Below are 26,398 nucleotides of genomic sequence, written 5' to 3' on the forward strand. Positions count from 1 at the left end.
GTGGTCACTGCAAGCCCACATCGCATGCTTATTTTGAGCTCAATTAGAGGCCATCAGAAGGCTGTTGTTGGTTTAATTTCTCCTGTAGGCAGTTTTCTTAGCATGGGGGAGAAAAGAGGACTCATTTCATAAAATGGCGTCAGTGCCTGTCAGGTTTTATGGGGTGTTTTTGCTTTATCAAGTCCAACAGGCACAGAAGCAAGACTCGGAGTTGGCTGTGAGTCGCTGCCTGAACTACAGAGAGAGCTCTTTAGGGAACAGATAATGCATCGAGGGGAATCAGGATGCTGTGTGAGGGGTTATTTCACCCAGATTTCTTTTCCTTTCTGTATAAAAGCATTTAATTCTGCATGAAGTTGAAGATGAGGTTTTATGTCTGCGAATGGCCTCATAAGACAGGGACACAGATTCCATTACGCCCATGTGAAAATTTTACATATATTGATGCTGAATTTGCAAAAAGTCCTGATTTATCCTCACTGGATCTCCTTTAAATATCTTTATTTTTTTTCCTTTCTTTTTGTGTTGATAGTCCATTCTTAATCTAATCCAGATATACTCTTGGCCTTTATCCAGCTCTACCTTTCCTTCTGTAGAAGTATTTTCCAAGGACACTAGATTCTGTGGCTATTGGGAATGTGAAGAGAAGGTTCTAGAAGTTTTGGCAGGAGGGTCAAGAAGGAGGGTTTCAGCTGAGACACCAATGCTTGGAGGCTCCTTCTTGACCCTCATCTCAGCCTTTGTGGAAGAGGAATTTGCTCTGACAACTGCTTTCCATGCCCAGACCATCCTCCAAGTGTCTGGTAACTGACTGTGAAGGGACCTGATAACATGAATCTCCTTCTTCAGGCCCATCTGATGGTCTCCCTGAATCCTGACACTCCTGCATTGGCTCCCAGGCCCACACAATGAGGTTTAAATCCCAAACTGGCGCTCAATTGATTCCCCATTGCCTAATGGCACCTGCCTCCAAACAGCCTTCTCAACACATTTGTCCTCTCTTGACTGTGTCTTTTTGCTCGGGCCATTCCTCCCACTGGAGTGACCTCTGCTCTGTGTCCAGCCGAATCCTACGTGTCCTTGAAGTTCCAGCTCAAGGACCCCTCCCCTTGCAAGGGTTCCCTGACCATCCCAGCTGAAAGTGCCTGCATTCAGCACTTCTTCTCTGCTTAGGGTAGCCACATAATTTATTATCCACAACCCTTTTGAGAGTGAAAGGGGATCCTACTAATAACTGAGCTGGGACATCAGGCATAAACCCTGTTTGGGGGAAATCTCACATACTTGCTTCATCTATTCCATTTTACTCTTAAGTTCCTCAAGGCAGGAAACTATGAGATACTTTTCATAGTATTTGCTCCAAGTCCAACACAGGGGCTTGCACATAGAAGGCACTGATTAATGAAATAAACAAGAGACAGGATGAATTGATGGGAAGAGGTGGATAAATGTTGGAAGGATGGATAGGTGAATAGATGGATGGATGGATGGATGGATGGATGGATGGATGGATGGATGGATGGATGGGTGGGTAGGTGAATGGGTGGATGGATAGATGAGTGGATGGGTAGATAGATGGGTGGGTGGATGGGTCGTTGGATGGGTGGATGGATGGACCAGCCTCGATTGCTTAACCTTTTCTCAGAGAGTAAGCTAGTTACCTGAGGACTGTACTACTTATTTAAAAGCTCCCATATTTATCCATTAAAAAAAACACAGCTCTCCCTCTATTTGAATTCTCTAAGTTGGCCTCAGTTCTTCCACCCCAAACCCCCAGCTAAATGTGTTTCTCAGCTTCTCTCTGGCCCCAGCTGGAGGGCAGACACACCCTGGCCTTCATTTCCATTTGGTTTACTGTGGATTACTCCAGGAGGCAAACAGTTTGCTTCCAGCAGAATGTCTTCCAATAAAGAAAGAAAAGATTCACCATCCAAGAAACAGCCTACTTGTTTGGACTAAACACTAATTGCACTTAAGGATGAATGGTACAGTCCAGTCCCAGCAAGTCAGGGGCCTCGTTTCCCTTCTAGAAGTATCTCGTCTCTAGATTCATCTCTTAAACACCAATCACTTTCTCAATGTCAGGAATGCTTATCAGTTTTTTGTATTGTTCTAAAGCATATTTTTCTCTTCCCCTCCCAACCCTTCTCCCCACCCCCGTTTCAGAAACGAGAAGGAATCCTCCAGTCTCGGCAAATCCAAGAGGAAATAACTGGTAACACAGAGTATGTCAACACCATTGTTGCCAGCGATTCTGTAATGGAACACAGATGTTTCTCCAAAATTCATCCATTTGCTGATATTTAGTTTTCATTTATTGGGATTGCAAGAGGGATTAGACTTCAGCCAATGATTATGGTTTAGCCTTTTCTATGCATTCAAAACATGCCTCTCGATGCTTAAGGTACCAACTTGGGTGGGGAAGTGGGGAGAGGGAATTAGCAGTGATTGAAAAATTCTAATTTTGTGGCACTCCGGGAAAAAGTGTGCCCAAAAAAAGCCAACCAGCATGAAATCATCATGCCATGAACATGGGGTTGAATTTAAATTGTTAACCTTCAAAAGGACATTTTTCTTCCCTTTCTGAGTCTGATTTATTTGGTCCACGTGCCATGACCCAGAAAGCCCCTCTCTACCTTAGAGTGGTGGGTTGGTGTGGTTTTTTTCCATTTGTGTTAAGCAGTTGAAATATCAGAACATGTAAGAGGTTTGCCATGGGGAAGAGAAGTTTTGTTCTTAAGCAGAAAGAGCAGGATGGTGTGTGTGGCTTTGAGACCACTGGCAAAAGTTCAGTTTCAGCCTCCCCTGTACCCCCAACTTCTATGTTCCCTTGAACAAGAGGGAGGTGGAAGAATGGGGACCTCTCAGCCAACCCAACATGAGTTCAAATTCAGGCTCTGCCGCTCACTCGCCGGTCAGCCCCGTAACCTCTCTGACCTCTGTTTCTTCATCTCTGGAGGGAAAACATTTTCCTAACAGAGAGGTTGTGAGGATTCAACGTGGTAACGGCCGTCCCCCTTTCCCCTGCCCTTCATGGCTTTCTTTCCTGGCTTTTCCCCATCACAGCTGACCCGCACCTTCCAAGCTTTGCCCAATCTCTAGGGAACTCGCCCCGCTCCCCAGTTGGGGCTGACGGGAGTCCAAGGCAATGCCTGTCTGAACCACCCAGTGCATGTGCCTTAGAAAGGGCCCAGGGGTGTAAGCATCTCAGGCCCAGGGTAAGGCAGGGGTGTGTAGTGGCCCTTCCCAAGGTGCCCCGTTTATGGCCTGCGGAGACCCTGTCAGGCAGCCTCCCTGTACTCCACGGGCCCATCTTGACAGCCGATCTACAAAGCACCCTGACCCTTGGCCTTGGTGGTGTGAGGGGCTGCCCCAGGTCAGGCCTGCCAGGAGAGGAGTGGAGTTCCTCATCTCCTGCCTCACACCTCCCCTACCCTTTGCTGGTCTCGTCCACGCCGCTACCAAATCAGGGAATGGGAAGTTTTGGTTTGCGGAGCTGTCTCTCAGCCCTTGTTATGCTTTCTGTGGTCTCTCTCTGCCATCTTGCCGCATAGACATAAACATGGCCGCAAACTCCTAATAATGACAACACAGTGCAGTTTATGAAGCCCTTTTGTATCTACTGAGGTTCGTAATAAACACGTGAAACAATGATTACACCACCCCACAGCCCAAAGGTAGAGAAGGAGACTATCCTTGGTCTGTCCAACAGTAAACTCCAAGTTCATTATTCTTTCCAGTACACTACCCGCAAGTCATCACTTAGTGGGCAATAAATATACAGTTGGAATAAACCAATACAATAAGAACAAAAAACATGTTGAAAAATTTATTGAGCATTTACATTATAGTGGGAATTAGGCTATAATCTTTCTACATATTAAATCATTTAATGTTCGCAAGATCCTACTGAAGTGTTGACAACTATTATCCTCATTTTAGAGATAAGAGACCTGGAGCCCAGAGAGGTTTGGTAGCTTGCCCAAGGTCACACAGCAAGCAAATGGCTCTGTGCGATTTAAATCTAAGTGGTCTGTGTCTAATGCTTGTGCTCTTAATACTTCGTTGCTATGAGTGCAGTTCCAGTTCCTACCCTCTTTTAAAAAACCTATCCTGGGTCAGTGGCAGGTGCAACTTAGTGGGTGTTACAGGATGGACAGGAGAGAGACAACCCTGACCTCGCCAGGCAGATGCCCACAGCAGCCTGGACAGTGAAATCCTTATTGGGGTGGTGTTCATGCTCTGCTCCTAAAACGTGGATAGGAATCTTGAACCCCTGACTCTGATATTCTTTCTCAACTGTAAGCAATTGTGAGATTTTCTTTAAGGCAAGAAATAGTCCTTTAAGCATTACTTATACCAGGCTTTTCCCAAGCACCACTATAGCAGTATAGCAGAGGGGAAAAAATAGGTGGTAGTGTGGTAAAGACCACCAATAATTGGAGGCTTAGTGCAGAATAAAATACCAAAGAAGGAAGCTTTTTGGGCTCTTCAACCAAGGGCAAGGAGAGGAGAGTCACTGTTTTCTTTCTCCCTTTCCTGCAGGGCTCTTTCTGGAAGGCATGGTAAGTTGCATAAGATTGTCCTCTGGTGTTGTGGCTGCCACGGGGGTCTAGTTAATTCTGCAGCGGTGGGAAGAACAGGCACTCAGCTTGCTCCCTGCATGAATGTCTGCACCAGCCTGGTGTTGGGGCTGCTTAGCTGGGAGGGTCAGCTTACTGGTGAGAAGAGGAGAGCTCACCACAGCTGCACGGTCCCCTTGTAAGTAACCAGACCAGTGATATCACTGGGCTTCTGGACAAGTCCTGGGCATTTGCAGGGCAGTCTTGCTCTCAGTGTATTGTGGTAGTAAAGGAAGAGGTGTATGTACACGCTTGGGACTGTCCCCTCTCCCCACTCTGCCCAGACCTTCTAGAAGCTGCCTTCTCCCTCTTCCATCATCACATCTCCTACCTCTCCCATTTCCCAGAACCTTGGGTTTATAAAGTCTGTGACTGTCAGAGCACACAATCACGTTCCTGGCTGTCTCAGACTTACCCATCAGTGCAAGAGTAAGAAAGGCAGACCCCAGGACCACGAACCCTCCAGCCCCAGGTTCCTCTTGGAGACTCTTCTCATTCCTGCTCAGATCCCCTACACTGCTTCACCTCTCAGTTTAGAGAACATGGGGCTGTAGAAAGGAGAATCCCTACAGGGGGCGTGACTTTGCTATTTTCTATGACCCTGTATTTACCATGGATAATATTTTGAAATATTCCAATAATGTTAATAACTCAGATTGGTAGCCACTTCAGAGTGTACAGAGCACACGCACGTACGTTCTCCTCTTTCATCCTCATGACACCCCTGGGGGAGGTTCATGTTTCAGATGGCACTTGATAGAAGAGGAAACTGAGGCACAGAGGGTTGAAGTGACCAGATGCCTCGGGAGGAGGCGCTCACGTCCTCTGCTGGGCTCCCTGGCGCCCAGTTTGCTGATCTGTGCCTTCTACCAGAATGTTGGTCTTGGATGACTTGGTTTTGAAAATTAGAGGGTGAAGCAATTTGATATTTGGATAACATTCTACCTCCAAAAAGCTTCAGAAATGCTTTAGAACCATGACTAAATCAGGACATGATGGAATACAAATAGTGCAGAAATGACCAGTCCCATGTCAACCTGCCGTCAGAGCCCCCAACCCCAGCCCCAAAGATGGTAGACATAGAGGGTGGACACACATGCAGAGAAAAAGCCCCCAAAGAATCAACCCCAAATCTCTGCCCCAGACCCAGCTTCCCGAGTTCCCAGCACAGTCCCATTCCCCAAAGAATTCCCATCTAGAGCTGACAACGTGGCCCTTAAAGGCTCGTGGCGGGGACCTGGGGTGGGCTTCCCCGTCAGGAATCAGCTCTGTGCCCCACTTGACATTTTCCTCTTCTTCAGAACGTGATGCCTTCGACACCTTGTTTGACCACGCACCAGACAAGCTCAACGTGGTGAAAAAGGTGGGAAGGAGGTGTCTGGGGGGGGCGGGGAGCAAAATGTAGCAAAACATTAGGGAAACCCATGCCTGCAGCCTGCAAGCTTCCTGTAACTGGTGTCATCGCAAACACGGGGCCATCCCGCTTGATGTCCGTTTTACCTGTCTTGTTCTCACTGGATACCTTATCCAGTCCGTTTCTTCTCCTATCGGGATGACAACAGTCCCTTGGGAGTTCTGAGACTACAAGCACCCTGGCTTCCCACCTGCACTGAACCCCCAGCCTCCCCTGCTCGTCACACAGACCTCCCACTGTCTCCCTGGGCACAGGCACCTGCGCCTAGGAAGGGCCTGGAAGGAGAGACCCAGTGGGTCATCACTTCTTGGCCCCCTTCCTAATTTCCCTTCGGCCCCCTGACTCCACCTGTCCTTCTGCGTCTCAGGACTCCCTGCTCCCTTCACAGTCCTGAAACTGGCTGTTTGAATCACACAGTGTATGAGACTGCAAATCTCTGGGGGCATGCGTTCCTGTGAACTTGAGGGGCCCTGCAGGAAGAGCCTCATAGGCTGCTCATCCTCACTCAGCTCGGCACAGTGACCCAGGCCCAGCCCAGAGCGCTGGGCCTCTCTTGTGTTATCACTGGTCCTTGTCCTCACGGTGGAGTCACCGAGGTGACTGGCACTGGTGAGTGTCTCCATCTCAATGCCCGGCTTATGCTTTTCTTTTAGACGCTCATCACTTTCGTGAACAAGCACCTGAATAAACTGAACCTGGAGGTCACGGAACTAGAAACCCAGGTTGGTGACAGCCCCCAGTGTAGGGTGGGAGGCAGGGCTCTGCTCGACAGCCACCCTTCCAAGAGCCCCATCCCCGCATTGCCTGAAGGGCTCTCCATACTGACCCTGAAGCTTTTCTAGGAGGGAGGGGATTCTATTCTGCTCAGGGGGTGAACTGCATGGAATTTCTCTGAATTTTTTCCAATTTTTTATCTTGAAAAGTTGCAAGAATGTTATCATAGATACCCATATACTCCTCACCCACACACACCAATTGTTAACATTTGGCCACATTTGGGGTTTTTTTCTCTCTCTGAATACTTCAGTACACACACAGTCCCCAACTTATGGCGGTTCAACTTATTATTTTTCAACTTTACGATGGTGCAAAAGCTATACAAATTCAGTAGAAACCGTACTTTCAATTTTGAATTTTGATCTTTTCCCAGGCTGGTGATACGTGGTACAATTCTCTCTCATGATGCTGGGCAGTGGCAGCGAGCCACAGCTCGCAGTCAGCCCTGTGATCACAGGGGTAAACAACCGATACACTTAAAACCATTTGTACAACCATTCTGTTTTTCACTTTCAGTACAGTATTCAATAAATTACATGAGATATTCAACACTTTATTATAAAATAGGCTTTACGTTAGATGATTTTGCCCAATTGTAGGCTAATCTAAGTGTTCTGAGCACGTTTAAGGTAGGCTAGGCTAAGCTATGATGTTTGGTAGGTTAGGTGTATTGAATGCACTTTTGACTTTTTTCAACTTACAGTGGGCTTTTCCGTACATAATCACATGATAAGTTGAGGAAAATCTGTATACATCTCTTAAAAACAAATACATTCTCTTAGATGATCACAGTACAATTATCAAATTCAAGCAATTTTAAGATCAATAGAGTACATTAATCTATTTAGATTGAACCATATGAAATTGCTGATATTTGACTACTTTTGACAATGTGATGTGGTTCAAAGAAACACAGTTACTGTATTAGTCTCACATGCTGCATTTAGTCACCACCTCTTTAGTTTCTTTTTAATGTAGAACAAATCCTCAGTTTTTCTTTGCATGACACTGACATTTTTGAGGAGTGGGGACCATTTGGTTCATAGAATGTCTCTTGATTTTTCTCCCTCGTGATTAGATTCAGGTTTGTATCTTCAGCACCAACACCACCAAGTACTGCTGTGTTCTCAGACACTTCTGTCCGATAGTCCTGTTACTGGTGGTGATAACTTTGATCACTTGGTTAAGTTGGTGTCCGCCAGATTTCCATACTGTAAAGCTCTTTCCCCCCTTTATAATTAATAGCTGATCTTTATTGGGAGATACTTTGAGGCTGTGTCATGTATCCTGTTTCCCAACCTCCTTTCATGCGTGATGAATTTCTAAAGTGTGGTTTTCTTTTGAGCACGTGGGCACCTCCTCTTATTTTTAAAGGTACTTCCCAGGTCTGTGGCTGAGCTCTCCCTGAGAGTGTCTGGACTCTGTGGAGTGAGCTTCATATACTCCTTTGGGAGATAGGGAATGCTCTGGAAAAGTGACGTTTCCTTAAGGGGGCTAGAAGGAACTTTCTGGAACTTTCACCTCAGTGTTCCTGGGCAGGGAGTGCTCTGAAAGGGAGTCTCTGCCCGGCACATCTGGTGTCTGTCTGCGGGTTTTACCACCAAATCATCAGACCAGCAGGAGGGGGTGGGAGCAGTCTAAGTCAGAGGCCCTCAGAGCTGTGAGTAACCCTGACCCTAACTAGGGTCCTCCCCTGAGTTGACAGATTGGATTCTTTTATTCTCAACCCACTCCAGCCACAGCCAGAATGAGGCCCAGTTAACTAGTTCCATGGGAGGGCCTTGATTTTGACACAGATGCTGGGGTCTGCTCTCCTATCTTCCACCCTGTGGTGGCCTGGGATGAGTCACGCTCAGGCCCTACCCGCCTGAGTTGAAGGCCGATGGATGGAAGCAGGGAGAAAGCTGCTCCAGGTCAAGTTCGTGCTCAGGGTCATCCGCCCATAGCAAAGGCTGAGATGCGGGCCCACCAGCCAGTCACCCAGCGGAGCTCAGACTCTGCGCCCAGCCCACATTCCAGGCAATTCGGTCTAGTTTTTTTTGAAGTTTCCTAAGATGATTCCAAGAACTTTGGCCTCTAGCGAACTTGAACAACTGTTGTTTATGCCCACAAACATTTGGTGGCCCCGCCTCCTTTGAAAGGTTCTAGAATATCAGATATGCATCTGACCTCTGTATCTTTGCTCAGGCCATCTTCCATACCTAGAACACCTGCTCCTTCCAAATTTCCCTCATTCCACAGGCCTCCACTGCCTCCACAAAGCCTGCCCCCAGGGGCCGGCCCCGTGGTGTAGTGGTTAAGTGCACGCGATCCACGGCTGGCAGCCCGGGTTCGGATCCCGGACGCGCGCACCGCCGCACTGCTTGTCAAGCCATGCTGTGGCGGCGTCCCATATAAAGTGGAGGAAGATGGGCATGAATGTTAGCCTAGGGCCAGTCTTCCTCAGCAAAAAGAGGAGGATTGGCATCGGTGTTAGCTCAGGGCTGATCTTCCTCACAAAATAAATTAAATTAAATTTAAAAAAGCCTGCCCCCCTTGAGCAGCACACACCCACCTTGCCCTCCCTTGAGCAGAAGACCGGCCCCGCTCTGCTTAGCCCAGGAGTCTGTTGTCCCTCAGACCAGGTTCCTAACTGGTCCGGCCTCCACTGTCCTCCATGGAAGGGACCAGGTTGTAAGCCTCTTGCCACGGCCCTGAGCACAGTTGCGCTTTGTCAACAAGAGCCAGAAAGTTGTGTCCTTATTGCTTTGTTGTTTCCCCAGATAGTAATAGCAATAGTTAACATTTATCAAGTCTTGCCTATATGCCAAGCAGTGTTCCAGGCACTTTGCACACTTTAACTGGTTTAATCCTCATGATAACCCTACAAAGTAGATACTATACTATATTATCATCCCCATTTTACAGATGAGAAAAATGAGGCCCAGAGAAGTTATGTAACTTGCTCAAGTCACACAGCTAATAAGTAGTAGACCTAGAGACCTAGCTCCAGAGCCCGCGTTCATAACAGCCGCACTCTGCTGCCTCTCAAGCAGTAATAAAGCGAGAGGTGAGAAGAGAATACCTAGGCCTGGATGACGCTGGAGTTCCTTCTCTGTTCATAAAGCAAAAGTCACCCTAGTCGCCTCCTGCCATTGGCTGTGGACGTCCCCTTTCCCTCCTCCCTCTGCTCCTATAGCTAACTCCTGCTCTACCTCAGGTTTCTATTCAGGCAGTGCCTCCTCCAGAAGCCTTCCCTGTTGCCTTCAGTGGGAGCGAGTGGCCTCTGTTCTCACGCAGGCCAATGTGCTTCCCTCTGTCAGAGAAGCTGCTGCATTTCCTCCGCCTCGGTCTCCCCACTGGACTGTGAGCTCCTCGAGGGCAGGGGCCACAGCTGACCCATCTCTGTGGTCCCCATGCCAGATCAGGGCTTGGTACGTGGTCGACGCTCAAGAAATGCGGGATCAGCTGAGATCAGGACCATGGGCTTGCGGCTCCTGTGCTGGACCAGCCAGAGATGGGGCAGAATGGCTGCAGAGCAGACCTTCCTACCTCGGGCACTGCCCCTCACCCCCTGCCAGCATCCTGCCTGGGGATGTAGCCTGTGCGAGGCTGACATGGAAGCTCACAAACCCCCTGGATGGGGCTTGGCTCCGGGCTCAGGAGCCCAGCACCTTCTCACCTGGCTCTCTCCTTCCAGTTTGCAGATGGCGTGTACCTGGTGCTGCTCATGGGGCTCCTGGAGGGCTACTTCGTGCCCCTGCACAGCTTCTTCCTGACCCCAGACAGCTTTGAACAGAAGGTAGGGGGAGGTGATGTCAAGGGAGGCCCCTAGCCCACATGCCCCGACTCATCTGCTGGGGCCATCGGGAAAAAAGGCGGCGGCTTCCCATCTGCCCAGGGTCCTCAGTGGTTGGATGTGGGGCCCATTCTGATGAGCAGCGAGCTAGGAAGGAGCTACCTGCAGACCACTGGGCATCCTGAACAGCTTTCCCTTCCCCTTGCAGCGTGGCCTGGTCCCCTAGCCATACACTCCGGCCAGGTGCCACAGTCCAGCCTCATCTGTCCCCAGAGGTAACAGGGAAGGTGGCGGCAAGGCTGCTCAGACCTGAGGCCCACACTCAGCCTAGTTCTGTTGCTTCTCACAGGCTGCCACAGCCTGCCCACCAGACAAGAGGCATTTGGTCGAAAGCAGAAACCCTTCTCTGCCTCTTGAACATGACTTCCATCTGATCCTTTCAACCGTGTGTACTGATGTCCCTATATTTAAAGTCCTGGCAGTTGACACGGGAACACAATAGGACAGGAAGAGGATTTTGAACTTCTCCGGGAGCACTTCACCAACAGCAGGCTGGGACCGGCCAGCTCACACTCCACGTTTCCTGCCCATTTTGGTAGCCTCGTTTCTCCTTCAAATTAGGCCCTCATTTGAGCTCAGCCTCCACCCGTCTGGCTGCAGCGCTGGCTCTTCACTTCCCAGGGGCAGGTCCCGCAGAGCCCTGAGGGTCCAGGAATGCGTGTACGATGCCATATGCTCTGCATTTCTCTTTCCAGGTCTTGAACGTCTCCTTTGCCTTTGAGCTCATGCAAGACGGAGGGTTGGAAAAGCCAAAACCACGGCCAGAAGGTATTTTGCTCTTCCCGGGGTTTGTGACGAGACGGCGAGACCCTCTCCCTGCACGCATGTGTTCAGGGCACAGGGCGAGGTTCCTGTTTTACAGCAGAGGGAGGAGTCTCTTTTCTGAAGCTTCTTTGACATTAGTGGGGGAAGATGGGACAGGGCACAGCTGCTCAGTCCTGGGGATCCTTTGTGATCTGTAAATCACACGGCCGTGGGAAGAAAAGAATCTGAAATCCCACGCACGGGATCCCGGGAGTAAGGGCCGAGCAGACGAGACACAGAGCAGAGGTGCTGCTGTGGGAACTTCCCTGTGCCCAGTTGCCAGGTTCTTCTGTTCCTGGACAGGGTGCTGACCTGCCAAAGAGCTCTAGCCCAGCCAGGCAGGGGGAGGATGTGCGAGGCGTCGCAGGCAACTCTGCTGTGAGCATAAGTGCCCCTGCTGTCCTTTGCCCTCTCCGGCTCTGCCCGAGGACGAGGCTTGATATGTCGGGTTTGGATTGCACCCATAGGACTGGAAAAATTGCCAAAGGAACGAAACACTCCAGCAGACCCTCGTGCTCACGCTTGGAGCTGTGTGTACATGTGTGCGTGCAGGAGGCACGTTCTTCTGGTAGTCTTCTTGGTGGTACAGACGTTTATCTTCTGCCACTTACTGAATGAAATAGTCCCTTTACCAGCGGAGTGAATCAACACTGTGTTGCTGATAATTTCTGTTTCTGTCCAATCGGGACGTTGAGAATGCTGCCCGTGGGCCATCGGCTTGTGATTTCCTAGTTGTTTACAGGCAGGTGGAGAAGTGGGGATTGTGTCTTTCACTCCCCATCGCTGCCTCTGCCCCGACCTCCGCCATCCAAACCTCCACATAGAAGGGGTCGTTCACTGACCGTCTAGTTGCCTGAGACCCCATAGATTGTGATATGCCAGGAGGGGTGGGCCGTCCCTTACCTCAGGCACTTGCAACCACCCAGGGGAGAGAAAAGATGCGCCCAGTCACCAAAACGGAATGACAGTGGTGATAACTGCCATGAAAGAGGTACAACTGAGAGGTTGTGAGAACCAAGGAGGTGATACCACTTCTGTCTGGGGCGAGGGACAGTTTGCTGGAGATGGTGACTGTTGAGCTAAACCGTAAGGATCCAGTAGGGCTTTTGTGTTTGGAGATTAGGCTAGAGGAGTGGGCGTCCCAGACGGGATGATGATGTGAACAAAACTCCCGCCTAGGGAATGGGGAGGGGCTCAGTCTGTGAGACAGCAGAGCATGTGGCTAAGCCCATGACAGCCCTGGATCCAGTCCCCACCCCACCAGCTATGTGGCCTTGGGCAACTTACTTACCATCTCTGAGCCTATTTTTCATGTCTGTAAAAATGGAACTCCTAGAGACATGCACATTACAGGACTAAGTGCAATGATGTCTGATGCATAGCACCTGGCCCCTAATAATGACTGTATGCAGTTACCTGTTTGGCTGGAATATTAAGAGTGTGACTTGAATAATGGTTGATGAGCATGAAGCAAGCTGGTGTTAGGTCTTGGAGGGACTTGATGCCAAGGCAGAAAGTGTGGACATTACTCTGTAGACAGTGGGAGTCATGGAAGGTTCTTGAGCAGGTAAGTGATGTGATCAGAGCTCTGTTCCAGAGAGATCGTTTGGAAGGCAGTGTGAAGAACAGATGTTTAGAGGTGGGGCACCATCCGCAGCACTGGGGAACCCAGGAGGAGAAACAAGCCTGGGAGGGGACATGAGGATGTCAGCTTTGGAAAGCTTGAGGTTGACACCGAGGCGTTGAGCAAGCAGAACTGGAGTTCGGGGAAGAGATTGGGGCTGTGGTTATGTAATTGGAAGTCTCCCACTTAGTGGAAGCTGACACGCCGAGAGACTATAGAACAACGGGAAAGCGTTTAGAGAGAAGAAAAGGTTAAGGACTGTATCTCATGGGAATGCCTTTACTTATGGGGCTGGAGGAGAAAGCAGGAGAACCAGAAGAGAGAGTGGATTGTGAAAGAACTGGTTGGGTCCCTGTCTCTCGACTCATTCCAGACCTCAGAAACTGTCACTTCCAGCCAAAAAGCCATCCCTTATTCTCTTGTTATCACATTGATCTAAGCACCTGGTCACTGCTAGAGGCGGACCTCTAGCAAGGTTGGTGTCCCTCTAGGGGCTCTCTCCCTGGCAAGGCCACTCTAGCCATCCTCATGCCATTTGGAATGGATCTGAGGGTCCTGTGGCCAGATGACGAGCACCCTACTGTTGGTAGGAGAGACACAGTGGGAGAGTGCTGGCCGGCATTTCTGCTTCCATTTTCTCAAACTGCTTAACATGAAACTTCCTGGTTTCAGATTGGAACTACTCCTTCTGCTACTTCAGTTTTCAGGCCTTTATTTCCCTCAGGGCAGATGGTTTTCCCAATATCAATTAGTCTATGGGGATATTTCAGCATATAGATGACTTTTGTGCAATTATTGAACTGCTTAATATGAAACATCATGACCAACGTGAACGGGAAAACACGTTTTATTTGTTGTTACCATGGGCATCATGCCCATGCTGAACACTTTTCAGTGTATAAAGGAGAGTTGAAATGGTACTTTGTGAAATTGTACTTTGTGAGCGGTGTACCCCACCACCCCCTCTGGTTTCTATGCTTCTACCTGGAAAGTGAGATTCAGTAGTAAATGCTGCAGACTTTACAAAAGATGCCAATGTGGGGGATTCTTCGAGGGTGTTTCAAAATCAAATTGGCTGTGGTGGAGGCATTTTTCATGGCAAAAGGTTTTTAAGGTCAGGAAAATGCATGCGCAGTCATGCTGTTTGACACTTAAAGCTCTGTTGTAGGGGCTGGCCCGGTAGCACAAGCGGTTAAGTGCGCGCTCCACTGCGGCGGCCTGGGGTTCGCTGGTTCGGATCCCGGGCGCGCACCGACGCACGGCTTGTCAAGCCATGCTGTGGCAGTGTCCCATGTAAAGTGGAGGAAGATGGGCATGGATGTTAGCCCAGGGCCAGTCTTCTTCAGCAAAAAGAGGAGGATTGGCAGATGTTAGCTCAGGGCCGATCTTCCTCACAAAAAAAAAAAAACCTCTGTTGTACCTTGAAATCCCCTGGAAACTTTGGGTTTCCTTCTCAGATGACATTTGCTGCCCAGGCTTCATAACCTTTTAGTACCCCAACTAGTGTCAAGTGTCAGCATCAAGTTCATGGCCGATGGAGTGGTTGAAATATTGGCATGAAGCTGGTGACTTTTTATTTAGAACATCACACCATGTATCTTCAAATGCACCTGCCCACCCCTGTTATCATCGTTCAAGTAGACTCATCATCGAGTATGGTTAGGACCCCAGCATAACAGGCAGGAATGAAGCCTGTACGTAGGAGAGCCGACAGGCTGATGAAACATCTAAAATTTAAGGAGTCAGATAGCTGGGACCAGACTACTTCATGCAATGCTGAAAATCCAGGCAGGTGATGGCAGCTTAGTTCCAGGTGACCAATGCTATTTGAGGAAGGACTTGGTCAGTGGCTAGAAACATGGGAAATGGTTCAACTTCCCCTCCCCATTCCCTTAGGAGATAGTGTACAGACCAGACAGTGGGAAACATTTAAAACTCTGATAAGATCAAGTGTTGGCAAAGATGCAGAGCAACAGAAGCTGTTAGTGTGAATATAAATTGATACAACCATTTTAGAAAATAGTTTGTCCTTATCTAATATAGTTGAAGATTTGTAATACCTACTGTGGTAGGGAGAATGATGGCCCCCCAAAATGCCCATGTCCTAATGCCTGTTAATATGTTGTTACTTTATGGTAAAAGGGACTTTGCAGGTGTGATTAAGCTGAGGATCTTGAGACGGGGAGGTTATCTTGGATTATCTGGGTGGTTCCACTGTAATCACAAGGGAAGAGGAAAGCAGAAGACTCAGTATTGGAATGATGCAGCCTGAGAAAAACTTGACCAGCCGTGGCTGCCTTTGAAGATGCAAGGGGGCCATGAGCCAAAGAATGCGGGCAGCCCCGAGAAGCTAGATAAAGAAAACAAATTCTCCCCTACAGTCTCCAGAAGAGAACACAGCCCTGCCAATACCTTGATTTTATCCCAGTGAGACCCATTTTGGACTTTGACCTTTAGAACTGGAAGATAATAAATTTGGGTTGTTTTAAGCCACGAAATTTGTGATACTATGTTACAGCAGCAATAGGAAACTAATACACCCCATGACCCAGTAATTCCACTCATGGGGATGCATGCCCATGTACCAGGAGACTAGCCCGAGAATATCCATGGCAGCATAACTGGAGTGTGCATCCCCAGTGTACTGGCCAACTGAACTGCAGTATATTCATACCACGGATTAATACACAAGAACACAGAATGGGCTGAGAGATCGTGAGAGGATCTTCTAGTTATTGCAGCACGAAGAGGTTGGTGATTATGTTCTACAAAAAGCAAGTATAAAACTGGACAAAATCGTCAAAAACAACCATTTCAACCATGAAAATTTATCAGAAGTAGACAAAAAATTGAGAAGCCTTCATTTTTGAAAATCTATAGAGTTATAGCTGGATAATTATAGTTATACCTCAGTAAAATAAATTATACCTCAATAAAATTGATTAAAAAAATGAACATTCGTGCAACATGGGTGAATTCCTATAAACATAATTTCGAGTAAAAAAAAGAAAATTACAAATGAATACATGTAATATGATTCCATTTATATAAAGTGTAAAAACAGGCGAAACTAATATCTGCTGTTGAAGGGTGCGTATGTTGGGCTAGTGGAAGTGTGACGAAGAGCAAGTAAGTAATCACCACACGAGTCAGGACAGTGGTTATCACTGCAGGGAGAGAGAAGGTTGTGACCAGAATGTAGAGAGGGAGGGGGTGCTTCTAGGTTACTGAGAATGTTCTACTTTAAACATGGGTAGTGGTTACATAGGAGTTCTCTTCCAAGTATTTAGAACTGTGCACATATGTTGCATGCACTTTTCTTGATGTTTACATGTTAAAAAACATTTTAAATATGACAAAGAAAATAGCAAATTCACCAGATAAGAGTAGCAGGTCACCAGTAAAATGACCAGTAAAATCTCCAAAAGATGTATTCTGTCCCAGTGGGGAATAGAGAGCAGATGGGAAAGGGAGGCAGAGACTGAGGATGAACTAGGTCCGTTGGGGGTGGGATGGGGCTGCAACATGAGGGATACCTGGGGGCTGGGCTCACTCCCAGTAGCCAGCATGTGGCCGCCCAACTTATTCCAGCCCCCACTACCTGGTGGCACTGAGCTACCAGGTGTCCTCCCACCTTGGTCAGGGGACAACAGGGCCCCAGGGGAAGGGGGAGGGGAGCTTCAGAGAAAGGGCCTCAGCAGCTGCCTTAGACTGGGATGAGGGAGGCTGGAGGGGACACAAATGGGTCCATGGAGGGCATGGCCTCACAGCGCCATGTCCCCCTGTGTAAAGACTGGGTTTCTGCTGTTAAGCGAGTTCCCCTCCCTCCTTTGACTTCTGCATCATTTAGAGAACCATGAATTCCTTTTGGATGGTCCTCTAATGGACGGGGAGAGTTGGTAATGCCACGGGATGTGAGGAGCAAACCTTTAGCCCTTTCCCCTTGGCGAGAGGCTGCTTTCTCCTTAGAGTGGTCTTGAGTCTGATTTGTCTCTTCCTTGGCCCCAGCCAGCCCGCTCTGCTCTGGTTGTCTAACCAAGTGCCCTGCCATTCTGACTGTCTGCTCCCAGAGGGGCCCTAGGCCAGCACACAGAGGCCAGCGGAGCAGTACTGAGTTGCTACTCACACGGTTTATCAGGCCAGGGCTTTCAAGAGGCTCTGTTTATACAGCATGGAGTCACAGTCCATTCCCAGGCATCCAAAGCCCCTCTCCTGGCTGAGATAGCCCCCCTACTGGCCTGCCTGGAACTACCTGGGTGGCCATTGGCTTTCTTGATAAGAACAGACGATAAGCAGTGTCTCTGACTGCAGTCCCTTCTCTTCACCAGGCCCACCTAGTGGTGATGGTCTGTAGGAAGGAGGAACTCAGATTTCCCAAGAAGCAGGCTTAGTCTATGTGAATGGTGCCCCCTGGACTTGTGCAGTGCACAGACTGCCCGGCTGTACATAACAGCTCTGCCAAGAGGCAAAGAAGGGAAAGCAGGAAGGAAATTACCATTTAGGGAGCCCTTCGTGTGTTCTAGGTATTTTCATAAAACTCGGTTTTACCAGTGAGAAAACTGGTTCAGAGAAGTCAGGTGACTCTAACTGGGTGGCACAACTGTAGTGAAGATGGGCTTCAAACTTTACTGGGCATCAACATTAAATAAGATGGTCAGTGTGAAACGTCCTCCAATTTTGGACTTTTCTTTCTCTAACAACCTCAGCTGTCTGCCACCAGCTGGGGCCGTGTCCCCTGGGACCTCCTCACCCTCCTGGGAGTATGTGGCCCTGATGGCCAGCCCCTCTCTCTGGAGTTTTCTTCCTTGGCTCCCAGGACACTGGGCAATCTTCACTCATTCATCTATTAGTATCTTTTGAGGTCTGTGCATGCCGCGCGCCAGGCCAGGCGCTGGAGCGAAACCAAACAGTCTCTCTGCGGTCAAGTTGCTCGCCGTCAGGGCAGAGGCCGATTTCATCAAATAAGCACGCAAATCACTGATTGAGAACTGGAATGAGCGCCATGCAGGAAGAGCGTGGGGGCTTAGAGGACACGCAGCGGGGCGCCCTCACCCAGGCCGGGGATCAGGAGGCTTCCCTGAGGGGGCGGTGCTTTGAGCTGAGGTCTGCAGGAAGACCAGGAGTCAGCTACTTGGGGGGAGTAATCTAGAGTTGCCACCTCGTGCGCAGGGGCCAAGACGATGGAGGAGCGCAGCCCATTGGGAGACAGAGAAAGGGAGCCGGTGTGATGGGTGCATAGTGAATGGGGGGCAGTGTGGCTTGAAGAGAGACTGGAAAGGAGGGCGGGGTCAAGTTATGCCTTGCAAAGCCATGATTTAGGATTGTGGACCTTATCTCAAATGAAATGGCTGTAATGGCCCTACGAGTTGTGAGCTGCACAACTCCAAGGGGCACCATTTATGTTGTGGTCTATGGTAATGATGCCATGGAAATGTGAACGATGAGCCCTGGAGTTGTGCAGTGCACATCCTGCACAACTATACCCAGAGGCTGAATAGTCTAGCTATGTGGGTAGAATGGACTGGAAAGGACAAGAGGCTTTGAGGAGGCCAGTTAGGAGCCTGTTTCAGTGACCCCAGTGCCACCCTACCTTCCCCTTCATGCTCCCTCCCTTAGTGAGCTCACCTTTGCCCAGCTCTGCCTTTCTAGCAATTCCTCCCTGGGGTAACTTCCTCATCTTTGACTTGAGTGGAATTTAAGAAACACTTAACACCAAGCAGTCAGGGGAGACAGGAATCCACGCAGAGAGCATAGGACCCCCCTGGCAGAGGGTGATTCGGCATGCTCAGGGCTGAGCCTCTCAGGTGGTCCTTGGGAGCCCCTGGTCTGTCAGCAGGAGAGCTTGGTGTGGAGGCCAAGCCAGCTGGGGCGGAGCAGGGTGGGTCTGCAATTGGGATAAGGCCTGGGTGGGGGCAGGCACGGCCACAAGGGCATAGGGGTGCAGAGAGCCCCAACAAGGCTCCCCAGCCCTGGGCCCTCAGCTTGTAGCCCCGTCAGTGTTGATCTTTTTGGGGCCTGGAGCCTGGGGTCTGAGCGCACCTGGCTGTGGCAGCCACAGCTGCAAGAGTCCCAAGGCCTGTCAGAGCCATCGGCCCCCTGCTCTGCTCCGTCCTGAAAGACCCCCGTTCCTATTGATGAGGGCGCTGCTGGCGTCCTGACATCTTCCCCAGCCCTCCTTTTCCAGTGGCTCAGCCTGATCGCTCCCACCTCTGAGTCCCAGAGCATTTATTATTTCCTCTTACATCATTTACCTCCTCTGACCTTCTGCACAGTTAGGTTTTTTTAAATCATTTTTACTGAGAAAAATATCACATATCCAGAAAGATGCATGAAACACAGATGTACAGGCTGGTGAGATATGACCCAGCGAGCCAGCACGTCGCCTCTTGCCCGCTCAAGGGAAAGAGGAAGCCCCAGCTCCTGAGAGTTCCCTCCGACCTGCCCTTTCAGAACATAATCCTCAGCCTCTCCCCTACAGATAACCGCTCGCCGACTTTTGCAGTCGTCAGGCTTTTTTTGCGTTTTCTATTTTAGTTTATTTTTGCTTTTTCTTATAATTTGATTACCTAAGTATGCATTCCTAAACAGTAGGCAGAGTTCCTTTTTTTAATTTGTTTTCTCTCCTCCAGTTAGAAGGAAGGTTCTCCAAGGGAGTCCGTGCAGAGGGACGAGAGCAGAGGGGGCTTGGTTGGGAGGAGGAGAAGGTGGAGGGGCCACAGAGGGTTGGAGGGGCAGGCAGAGGAGGTGACCGGTACACAGAAGGGAGGGAGGGAGGGAGGGCACCGCGGAAAGGAGGGAGGGAGGAAATGGTTGTATCAAAGCTTGGGAGTCCGCAGCGGAACTCTCCTGAAAATACAGTCCAATTCCTAGCCTCAAACCCAGCTACCTTGCTCTGTCCTTGATCTGAGGCTGTCTGTGCCCTGATGACGCGTTTGCTGAATACTTTTTACCAGGTGGGCTTCCGTGTCCTCTAGGGGCCCTCCCTTCTGAAGGGAGAGGCAGCTTAGTCCTAACTCACCACCTCTCTCCCCTGTACCCCCAGACCCTCCCCTCCCCCACCACTCAAGGCTGGCTCTGTGCAGAAGGGCCCCAGGGAGAGGTGAGGCCTGGGGGACAGGGTCAGGGCTGGGGCCAGCACCCCTGTCACCTGGAAATGCTGTTTCCAGGACAAACGCTGCAAGCTCTGGGGTCTGCTTCATCTTAGTGAGAGGTGAGACCCCATGCCCCAGCACTTGTGCCCCCCGCCGCACACTCTGTCCATCCTTCAACACCCACCTGCCCCGGTCATCTCATGGGGCTGCTCTTCTCTCCCAGCAGGACAGGGAGCTCTTCCAGAGCACAGAATGATGTCCTGTGGGTGAGGGGCATACCCACCCCAGCACCATGCTGGGCACACGTGGTGGGTGGTGGACGGAAAGGGAGGAGACATGCCAACTTTGGGCCAGCAGCCCCACTGAAGCGTTGTGTGTTTTTTGTTTTCTCTGCAGACATCGTCAACTGTGACCTGAAATCCACACTGCGAGTGCTGTACAACCTCTTCACCAAGTACCGGAACGTGGAGTGAGGCCAGGCTGGACTGGCCTCCAGACCACCTTACCCTGCTCCTCCTGTCTCCTGCTCTGTGCTCTCCCGCAAGTCCAGCTGCAACTCAGCGACAGTGGGAACTGAAATTAGGAAGGAAATGACCAGTAACTCAGTGGTCAGTGGGCTGACCCACATCTCCCAGGCCCTGGGGACCGGCCCAGCAATGGCCTAGGAAGGTTGTCCCCATCCTGGGCCAGGTCCAGATTTCCCTCAGTGTGACTTGGGAACCAGCTTAGGCACAAGAGACCCCCCAGAAGATGAAAATAAAGATAATAGTGACCATTCAATGGGTGTAAGCTATGCCCCAGGTACCACCCTAAGTGCTCGGACTACTCAGACACATTAGCCCTCGTGACTCCCATTGAAGTAGGTGTTATAATCCCCTTTGACAGATGAGAAAACTGAGGCTCAGGGAGGTTAAGCGACTTGCCGGAAGCTGGCATTTGTTTTACTTCTTTGAACATGTTTGTTAATAACTAGCCAATTACATCAGATTCTTTGCATCTTCTGTGTATGTGTGTGTATGCATGCACATGTACCCTCAAAGAAGACAGGGGCCCACTGATCTCACCACCAGGCAGGCTAGGTCAGGGCTTAGTGATTCACACTAAAATTGGCAGATCAAATTTAACCCAATTAATAGTGTGTGTGTGGCAGGAGTCATGTCCCTCAACTCCTTTGTACAAATGAAAATTACACTTAATTCCTTCAGATTTGTAATAACCCCATACTCTGGTTTCAGGGTGACATTTGGGAAGGATTCTGTTTAAAATTAATGGAGTGGCACATTTTGCAGCCTTTTTGCTTGATTGCATGTAATGGAAATGCCCTATATTTTCCTGCAAAATAAGTGCCCGATTCATTATCGTTAGGCAAACGGAGAATAGATTCAGGGCTTGCAGAGAGCTGGGCGCAGGCCCGTGTGAGCATGGCTTGGGAAGTAGAGCTCTTCAACAGAGACCCTTGAACTTTAAAGAAAGGAACTCCTTTTTGCCTTCTAATTGATCATTTAGACCATTTCTGGCTAAGTCTGCCCACATGCAATTACCAGCTAATTCAGGCGAGGAAAAAATGTAAGTCATTTAGACCCAAGCCGAGCGGTTTCACTGCGTGGGCCACTCGCGGGCTTGTGGTTACTTGTGTCCCCTCTACGTGAACCCGACTTTGAAATACAAGGCTCTAGTGCCCCAGGCTGCCGAGTCCTGGAGGAACAGGAGAGGGGCTGAAGTGGGGTTGACGAGAGGGACAAGAAGTGTGGGGAGAATATTTGCATATTTAACATCAAGGGGAATACCCTCAGACAGGGGGATGGGGTTTGTGGGGTTTACAGTCTTTGTAAATTGACCGAGGCCTTGGGATAATTAATAACTTTTACTGATATTATCTCTTCATTAAAGAATTTTCCTAAATATGCCAGATGGACACCAGCCTGTGTCCCCACCTCCAGAAGTCTGTGCCTGCTTTTAACACTCCTTTAGGCCATTGCACAAAGCCCGTCTCTAGTTTGAGAAAATCATTTTGATCTCCATCTACACCACCCAGAGGTAGGCCTCCCATATTGTCCAAAACATTTCCTTCCAGCTTCTAAACATTTCTTACTCTATGGTCTATCTGCAGTAACTCAGAACTCAGAAAATGTAGATATGCTACATATTTCTCTGGATATTTTGCTCCAAGAAAGAACTGTTACTCAGGAGAATGAGCATTTAAGATATAAAGACAGTGTACTCTCTTGTGTCAATTTATGTTAAAGACTACAATTCTTTTTTACATAATTAATGAAATGTTACTTTTTTCATTAGGAAACACTAAATAGTGTAATATTTCTGTTGCACTCTTTTAAATTGCTGATGGCAAATCAAGATAAATCATTGCTTTGTCTCCTTGGGCAGTACTCAAGCGGCTGAAATAGGAGGAATGTGTTCATTTAAACATGCTTTGCTGTACGAATTTTGTCTCCTTTTTTGTCTTTTTTTTTCCTTATATTCAAGCTGCAAATGTACAATGGAACAAGGGCCCTTATGAAGAGGACTCCTTTTTATATTTTATGTATACATCATATGAAAACACAGCAGAACACCTGGAAAGTTTTTTAATAACGGGTCTAACTTATCAGAAAATTGTGTTTTGAGACTGAGGTCTTAGCCTCAGTCCAGAATCCCAGGGCCTGGGCCTGGTTTTACAACCCCCTCCTCTTGTTTAGAGGTTTTTCTTTAGATTCTAGAATCTCCTAGAATCTCTAGAATACATGACCATGTTTTGAAGGGGAGGAAAGGCGTCAGAACAATAAATAAACCAAACTTAACCCTTGTCTCTTCCAAAAAAAACAGAGACAAGAATCAAGTCTCAGTAAGTTCACTGGGTCCTTTTGTTTTTTCCCTTTTCTTTTCTAAACTTGAATTCATTGATATTTTTAATAGTTAATATATAAATGGTGCAAAATTCAAAAATCATGAAGGGTATCTAGTGAGAGACCTAAGTCTCCTTCCCTCCCCTCCCCCAGCTGCCAGTACCCTGCCCCAGAGGCAGCTGTTTTGATCCGTTTCTTAGATTCACTTCCCGAGACACCTCAGTCATATAAAGCATCGACATACATACAAAATCGTTTGGTTTTTTTCTTTTCTTTTTTTTTTTTTTTTTTACATAAATAGCATATTCTACATACTGTCATGCACATTGCTCTTTTCACTTAATGTTATATCTTGGAGATTATTTTACACTGGGTATTAAAACCTTTCACATTTTAAAATGAGAATCTGAGCACTTTGTAAACCAAATGCACATCTCTGGTCTGCTTGAGTGAGGAAATGAAAGTCCTCCCTGAAGAGGTAATGCTGCCTAGATAGTGATTTCAAAAGTCAAGACAGAGACCTCAGGGGGTTGGGGTCTGGGGGTATGTTATCAGAGACATTCTCATGTGCCTGGAACTGAATTTTTTTTAAAGGCCTCCTTTGGATTATTGTGGTGAATTTCATGTGGTTTGATTAAGCTTTCATTTGTACATATTACTAGGGGTACTAATTTGTAATTGACTAAGAAAGTCCCAAAGGTCCTGAGTACCCAACAGTATTCCACTACACGCCCAGCCGCCATGCACTGCTTATCGACTCTACCAGAAGGCTTCGATTTCACATGTGCAGGCACAGAGTTGACATTTCCAAAAAAGAGGGACTCTTTATCAGCGCATCATCAGTGTTGCCTTGAGTTGGTTGTGATTTGCAATTGCTGCTCTGGGTACTTTTTAATTATGAATTACTGTTAGCTTAGCTTTATCATGATCAGTTTATTTTGTTGTGGGTTGCTTGGCTAAGCCTACAGAATACACTGAAGCTTATTTGCATCAACAGTATTCTGGGGCTGTAATTTTCCAATAACTAGACTCTGAGACATGTATACATTGTGGTTCAAATATGAATCATCCATACTCCAGCACTAGAGCAATGTATACATAATCCACTCCCCCCAATTATCACTAATTTATTTTTCCACTGGAAAATGAGACTAGATGGAGTCAGGAGGTCAAGCAGTTTTGCCCTAAGTGGAAGCGGATGAAAAATAATTTGAGATCCACCGCTTTTAATACAGCCCCACTTCAAGAACCTACTGACGTAAAACATGCTCGATATGCGAGAGATATGTCCCAAAACCCTCACTCACGCTAATATTGATGCAATCTCCCCCCTTAAAATTCACTTAGGTCTATTGGAAAATTCGAGAGTTGCTGTAGATACTGAGAACAAGAGAACTTCATTGAGATGCAAATGATGGGTGGTAGGTGGACTCACTCACCCACTAAGGGACCTGCGTCTACACACCAGCTTCCCAATACTTGCAGATTCAGGTCTCGGCAAAAGACAAGTTAGCATGTAGGAGTTGCTCACTGTCATAACTAGTCACATAACGCCACACAACGACGTTTTGGTCAATGACAGACTGCATATATGACGGTGGTCCCATAAGATTAGTACCATGGAGCCTAGATGTGTAGTAGGCTATACCGTCTAGGTTTGTGTAAGTACAGATGTTCACACGACGATGAGATCGCCTAATGATGCGTTTCTCAGCATGTGTCCCTGTCGCTAAGCGACACATGGCTGTACAAAGATTATATCTGCAAACCAAAGTTTTGACTGTTTTTCCCCTCTTTTCTCTGAAAAATATAAACCCAGGCTACCTTCAACATTCGCTCATGCCCCCTGCTTTACTGCGGTGGCAGCTGCACAGAGAATAAGTGTGAATGTGTTCACGACAACAGCGAGGCAGCCGTGAGGCTGCTCAGCGCAGGATGGGCAGCTCCCACACCAAGCCTGCCAATCTTGAGTTTCAGGCTTCCCAGGTCAGAAGGCACCAGTGAAGCATCTCTTAAAGTGCATTCTGCAGGATGTTAGGTAAAAAGACGTCACATTCAAATAAGTGTGAGAAACAGGAGGCTAAAGAAAATTAAACTCGCTTTCTTAGGTTCGGTTTTATATTTTGCGTTGTTTTTGTTTTTTAATTGGAACCAATCTCAGAGTTTCTTACACTAATGCATATTATCCCTCTCTAAGGGGAGACAGAAAGGGGCACGTCCCAGTGGTGTTTGACCACGGCACCTATTTGCCCCCTGAGATATTTGCAGGATGAGGACTCTGGAACGCATCCATGTTTAACCATTTGGCCATATGGTCAACAAGGATGTGCTGAGCGTCTACAATGTGTTAGGTGTGCTGTGTCAAGTGGCGATGACACTCTCATAAAGCTCACAGTGTAATGGGGGAAGATGCCTGAAATATAATCACAAATCGATGATACTTACCAATTATGATGACCACTGTGAAGGAACAGTACAAAAATCTATGAACGAGGTCTCATGTAGATTTTGAGGTCAAGAAAGTTCTCTAGCAAAGTGACGTTTTAAACTGACACATGAGGGGCCAGCCCGGTGGCATAGCGGTTAAGTTCTCGCACGCTCCGTAGGTTCAGTTCCCGGGCGGGGACCGATGGATGCACTGCTTGTCAAGCCATGATGTGGCAAAGTCCCATATAAAGTGGAGCAAAATGGGCACGGATGTTAGCCCAGGGCCAATCTTCCTCAGCAAAAAGAGGAGGATTGGCAACAGATGTTTGCTTAGGGCTAATCTTCCTCACACACACAAAAAATAATAATAATAAAGTGACACCTGAATCGTCAAGCTACTGAAGTGAAGAGCTTGCTGTTCGAGGGAACAGCACAGGTGAGGATCCTGAGCCAGGAGACTTGGCTTCCTAGAGGAACTGGCAGAAAGCCGGGATGGCTAGAGTACAAAAAGTGAGGAGGGAGAAGAGGTGCCAGATCAGAGGGATCGGAGGATTGCAGATTTTATCATAAGAAAAATGGGAAGCAATTTATGTTAAGCCTTTTGGCCATCAAGTGGGAAAACTTTGGGGAAAGATATGTCAGCAGTATGGAGGTCTGAGGCTGCCCTTCCCATCTGCCTCCCATGGTCATGGCTGGAGAGCAAAGGAGATTAGGAGAGGAGACAGAGCCTCTGCCCACCCCGCCCCACCCCCCACTCTGGTCCCAGCACGAGCTGGAAGCGTAGATGTGCTATTCACAGGCAGTGCCTTCTGGGCAGTCCTAATACTCCACCTCCTGGGGCTGCTGAGAGGGCCGAGCTCCTAGACCATCCCCAGCCTCTCCACATTTTGGTCCTCTGGGAAGAGCTAAGGGAGCAGAAGACTGGATGAGACTGCTTACGTGAAGCAAAGGAGAGGGG

The 26,398-nt window shown here is 48.4% G+C and overlaps 1 protein-coding gene across 2 annotated transcripts in view; it reads left to right on the forward strand.

Moving 5' to 3' along the window:
* Positions 1–21,184, forward strand: part of PARVA (parvin alpha) — a 144,751-nt gene extending 123,567 nt beyond the window's left edge. For both annotated transcript variants that reach the window (XM_058545999.1, XM_058545998.1), the window contains 7 exons: positions 2,167–2,225; positions 4,546–4,565; positions 5,924–5,985; positions 6,690–6,758; positions 10,493–10,594; positions 11,347–11,419; positions 20,567–21,184. In XM_058545999.1, coding sequence (XP_058401982.1) covers positions 2,167–2,225; positions 4,546–4,565; positions 5,924–5,985; positions 6,690–6,758; positions 10,493–10,594; positions 11,347–11,419; positions 20,567–20,643 — 462 coding nt within the window. In that variant the 3' untranslated portion in view covers positions 20,644–21,184. The remainder of the gene's footprint in view (positions 1–2,166; positions 2,226–4,545; positions 4,566–5,923; positions 5,986–6,689; positions 6,759–10,492; positions 10,595–11,346; positions 11,420–20,566) is intronic.
* Positions 21,185–26,398: the final 5,214 nt, after the last annotated feature.

The sequence above is a fragment of the Diceros bicornis genome, chromosome 7 (assembly GCF_020826845.1).
Source record: "Diceros bicornis minor isolate mBicDic1 chromosome 7, mDicBic1.mat.cur, whole genome shotgun sequence".
NCBI lineage: Eukaryota > Metazoa > Chordata > Mammalia > Perissodactyla > Rhinocerotidae > Diceros > Diceros bicornis.